Here is a 5,381-nt window from a genome sequence, read left to right as displayed (position 1 = left end):
TCTCACACCAGTTAGAATGGTGATCATTAAAAAGTCAGGAAACAACAGGTGCTGGAGAAGATGTGGAGAAATAGGAACACTTTTACACTGTTGGTAGGAGTGTCAATTAGGTATACCATTGTGGAGGGCAGTGTGGCGATTCCTCAAGGATCTAGAACCAGACATACCATTGACCCAGTGATCCCATTACTGGGTATATACCCAATGGATTTTAAATCATGCTGCTATAAAGACACATGCACATGTATGTTTATTGTGGCACTATTCCCAATAGCAAAGACTTGGAACCAACCCAAATGTCCATCAATGATAGACTGGATTAAGAAAATGTGGCACATATACACCATGGAATACTATGCAGCCATAAAAAAGGGATGAGTTAATGTCCTTTGTAGGGACATGGATGAAGCTGGAAACCATCATTCTCATCAAACTATCACAAGGACAGAAAACCAAACACTGCATGTTCTCAGTCACAGGTGGGAATTGAACAATGAGAACACTTGGACACAGGGCGGGGAACATCACACACTGGGGACTGTCAGGGGGTGGGGGCCTGGCGGGGGGATAGCATTAGGATAAATACCTAATGTAAATGACGAGTTGATGGGTGCAGCAAACCAACATGACACATGTAGACCTATGGAACAAACCTGCACATTGTGCAAATGTACCCTAGAACTTAAAATATAATAAAAATTTAAAAAAATAAAATAAAATTGAAATAAAAGAAAAATCTCCAAATTAAAAAAAAAATGACCGTAGAACTATCTATAGGAACAATCTAGTCTCCAAATCCAAATCTTAGCAGTGGTATATTGTTCCTTGGCAAGCTGTTGCTAGGGTCAAAGATATCTCTACACTATGGTGGTGATTCCCTTTATCCTTGCCAACACCATTTAAATTGGTTTCCATCTGGGTACTAGTCTATTTTGAAGCCATGTGGTGAAATCTTCAGGGCGTACCCAAGACACTACTTCAAACTCTTGGACTCTTTAGTCATGCTAATCACTGTTACTGATATGCCCTTCCCCATCTAGCCTGAATAAAGGTATTTCTGCAATATTTCATGGGGCAATAAAACTTCAGGGTTTATGTATAGAAAATCATGTAAGTCTCTTGAAATCCAATCTCGGTCTCCTAGCATACAACTTGGCAGATATTTGAAAACAATATAAAATCAAGTTCATAGAAACTTTACCTATTTATTTTGAGTCAGGGTTTTGTTCTGCCCCCCAGACTGGAGTGTGATGGTGCAATCATAGCTTACTGCAGCCTCGAACTCCTGGGCTCAAGCGATCCTCCCACCTCAGCCTCTCCAGTACCTGCAACTACAGGTGCACATCACTATGCCTGGCTACTTTTTAAATTTTTTATAGATATGCGGTCTCACTTTGTTGTCCAAGCTGGCCTTGAACTCCTGGGCTCAAGCAATCCTCCTGCCTCAGCCTGCCCAAGTACTGGGATTACAGGCATGAGCCACCACACCTGGCCCATAGCAATTTTAACATAGTCCAGTTTATTGTATTCTGTCATTGGCATTATCAATCCAAACATCTAAATTGTAAATTTACCCCTGAAGAGAACCATATATGTATTATAAAGAAACAAATAGCATTTCATACCATAAAATGATTATAGTATTACAGGCAGTTCTTGTATCTGAAGTCACAGAAACCTGGGATAATTAAAACCTAAATCAATTTAGACAATTGCTCCTCTAACCAGAAAAATAAAGTTGGGCGTGATGGTGCATGCCTGTAATCCCAGCACTTAGGCTGAGGCAGCAGGATCACTTGAACTCAAGAGTTCAAGGCTGCAGTAAGCTATGATCCCTCCACTGCACTCCAGCCTGGGTGTCAAGGCAAGATCCTGTCTCTAAAAATGTAAATAAATAAAAAAGTAAGACAAAGTAAAATAACTATAGATGCAAAGAGCAAGTATGTAAAAACAAAAACAAAAACAAAAACATAGATTTGCTTCTCTTATCTTTCTTCATTCCTAAAAGCAAATGTCTCCATTGTTTTCCTCTCACTCCGTTTTAATTATCCAAAAGAGAACCTAGGAAAAGATAAAAACCTTATAGACATTGAAAATCCCAAAACAGAATCATCCACCTTCAAGTAACCAAAACTGTGTGGTTTTACAATCATTTATTACTAATAATTAACAAGTAAACCAAGCTCAAATAGAATTTTCTCTTTTACAAGGTCATGGAAATATGAAAATTATTAAGGGAAAAACTCACTTAATTGGGCAGCTGAAGATTTTTGGAGGAATACTCTTTGTAGTAGTGAAAACATATAAAAGTAATGCATTGTACTTGAACAGATTAGGGGCAATAGGTTAGGAGGAGGAGGATAAATAGAGAATTACAGGTAAAAGATTAACAAACAGAATAGTCAACTGTGTGGTCTCAGAAATGGTGCTAGTAAATTAGATATAATTTCATGATTTCATGGAGACAGATATGGGCTATGTAGGAGCTGAAGTCCTTATTCTCACAGTAAAAAGTACAAAACTCTGTCAGTTGATTTACAAAGCATAGTTACTAATGCCAGAGTCAGGGTGGGGAAAGTAACTATGAACATCCAGCGGTACACTATGATACCTCAAATAAGATGATAAGATAATAAATAAAATGATGAAGCTAGTTTCCTTAGCATTGTTCAGGGGGAGGTCCTCTGGAATGCAGTTATTCTGGATTGTAAGAATCACTTAAGTGGTGAACAGATATAGAAGTGATTAGCACTTTTCTAGGCTTGGAGACCTGTCTCCAAAAAAGAACAGAAGAGCCTGAAAATAAAAAACTGTGAAAATAAGTCAGCTTGAGTCACAATTCTGTTCCCTTTCCTTCTTCCCCACAAAAGAGGCTATTTTCTCTGTCTCCTTTTACAGAGAATCCTCTGTTCTTCCCCCTCTATTTTTTTTTTTCTTTCCTCCTCTATTTGGCTTCAGGGTGGTCTTGAAACATTCTTTCCTCTACTCCCTGAGTGTCTGTCTCCTATGGCATGCAGAACTGAAGACTGAACAACTACATGGGGCTTGCACTGCATAGTCAGTCAACATCTTTTCCTGCTCATACCAAGTCAACAGCCTAGTATGTACAACAGCTGATAACTGCAGGAAGCTCAGAGAGTAACATTGGTCAATGTTTCTGCTGCTCCCAATCACTTCAATGATTCATTACACGTCCATTCTCAGGGTTTTCTTTTAAATCACTCACAACCAAACCAAAAAGGTATAAATTAGGAAAAAAAAAAAAAAGAGAGAGAGAGAAAGAGAGACGTTCTTTATCAGAAGAACAAGTAGTTGGCAAGAGAAAATAAAGCAAACCAAATAAAAGAGATAAAACTGAAAACTCACAAATCATATTATAAAATAATATTCTGCTGACATTTAAATAAAGTAATACCATGGCAACAATTTAATTGCTGCCTTTTTGCCTGTGATCCCAGATTTCTCTTGTTTGGGACTGGACACAATTTGCATTTCTCTGTGTACTTAGCGCTTCACATTGAACCAATATTATTTACTACATACTTGTGCTTGCTTGCATACTTTAAAAGGCTGAAGAGTTTCCTGGTAGAAAAGCTGATGATAAGCCTGCAGGTCAAACCAAAAGTACACGCTGTTCTTCCACAACTACAGATGGAAAAAGTACATAAATTATTACCACCTAATTATTAAAACTCTTACAAAGCTCTAATTTCAAATATAAGTAATTGTTTAGCTCCTTGCTGTTACCATAAATCAGGTTCAATTTAAGATGGTTTTAATCTTCTATCACAAACTGGCAACACACAAAATATTTACTGATATTGTTGCTGGAAGATTATATTTTTGTATGTATGCCTCTCACATAATTAGTCATTAAAACAGTAAATATTCTAGTTAACAGTTAAGGAGTAACCACGTATTTTGATATATATGGGCAATGTGTATTACCGCAGAACCAAACATTACTGTAGTAAATGAACCAGTTAAACACTTTTTTTTTTCTTTTGAGACAGGGTCTCACTCTCTCACCCAGACTGGAGTGCAGGGGTGCGATCTCGGCTCACCACAACATCTACCTCCAGGCTCAAGCGATTCTCCCACCTCAGCCTCCCGAGTAGCTGGGATTATAGGCATGCACCACCACGCCCAGCTAATTTTTGTATTTTAGTAGAGATGGGGTTTCACTGTGTTGGCCAGGCTGGTCTCAAACTCTTGACCTAAAATGATCCATCTACCTCGGCCTCCCAAAGTGCTGGGATTACAAGCATGAGCCACCGCACCTTGCAAATACTTTTCATTTTAGCAAAAGTAGACTGATTTTTTTTTTTAATTTCGAAAAATCAACTGGAAATAATTTTGCCACCATTCATTGTAATTTGTAATTGTAGGATGAACAAAATAATTATAATTGAGATGCTTAAATATTTACTAAATATTAAATATGAATTTTCTTATCACAGATGAGAATTTTAACATCAAATATAATTATGTGAGCACTTGATTATTGATGTCTCTTATTTTTAAATGAAGTAAAATTATAAAATTAAATTTTAAATAATTCTTTTCTACCTTGTTTCCTGAATGCTCGCAGAATTTAGTAAAGAAGAATCCAGCTCTGTTTTCTACATACAAAGATTGCAACAAATTTTCCATGTCAAATCCTCCCAAGGCACCAACATCTGACATGGTTTTAACCTACGTAACAAAACGTATTATCCACCCACAAACATGGTAATTTTTTTATGGCATTACACAACAGGATTTCATAAACTCTACCATGCTGTCATTTTCCCACTGGAGTATTTTATTTTTGTACCATATATGTAATTAATGCAGTATGTTTGCATTTGAGAGTCATATAACATTCATTTGTGGAGCCCAACTATGGCCACAGAATATATTCTATTATAAACCAATCTGATTTTAAACTTAATGTTGAAACAACTTCCTAGCCTTAATTATTTTCATGTTTCAGGCAAAGTAAGACCATTTTAGGAGTATTTCAAATCCTGTTGGTGGCCTCTTTCATATATATTTAATGTTATTTCAGCCTTGAAGTGCTGCTATTATAGCTACAAAGGGTTATGACGAGAACTATCTCTAAGGCCTCTTGGTGCTGCTCATTAACTATCCTTATGGGGTCCCTCTTGGACAGTCTCACCCTGTGTAGGTCATGGCCTGCACAGTGTAAATGGCAGTATAAGTTCTCATAAAATTTTGCTGTTTATAGGCTTCTCTGCCTATAAAGGTTGCACTGGCAACCCTCATACAATTTTTTTTTTCTTTTATATTTTAAATCGTTACACTTTATTGCTTAAATATTCAATGAAAAGTGGGATGACAGATGCGAATATCCACATTTTGAGGTCATCTTTTACATG

The 5,381-nt window shown here is 36.9% G+C and overlaps 1 protein-coding gene across 3 annotated transcripts in view; it reads right to left on the bottom strand.

Annotated features, from left to right (window-relative positions):
* Positions 1 to 5,381, bottom strand: part of RGS22 (regulator of G-protein signaling 22) — a 147,462-nt gene that overhangs the window by 74,910 nt on the left and 67,171 nt on the right. For all 3 annotated transcript variants that reach the window (XM_011931708.1, XM_011931716.1, XM_011931726.1), the window contains 2 exons: positions 4,570 to 4,695; positions 3,544 to 3,645 (listed from right to left, as the gene is read on the bottom strand). In XM_011931708.1, the coding sequence (XP_011787098.1) occupies positions 3,544 to 3,645; positions 4,570 to 4,695 (228 nt within the window). The remainder of the gene's footprint in view (positions 1 to 3,543; positions 3,646 to 4,569; positions 4,696 to 5,381) is intronic.

This window comes from Colobus angolensis, unplaced genomic scaffold (assembly GCF_000951035.1).
Source record: "Colobus angolensis palliatus isolate OR3802 unplaced genomic scaffold, Cang.pa_1.0 Scaffold121, whole genome shotgun sequence".
Lineage (NCBI taxonomy): Eukaryota > Metazoa > Chordata > Mammalia > Primates > Cercopithecidae > Colobus > Colobus angolensis.
The sequence above is the reverse complement of the archived record's forward strand: the minus strand, read 5'-3'. Positions and strand labels throughout refer to the sequence as shown.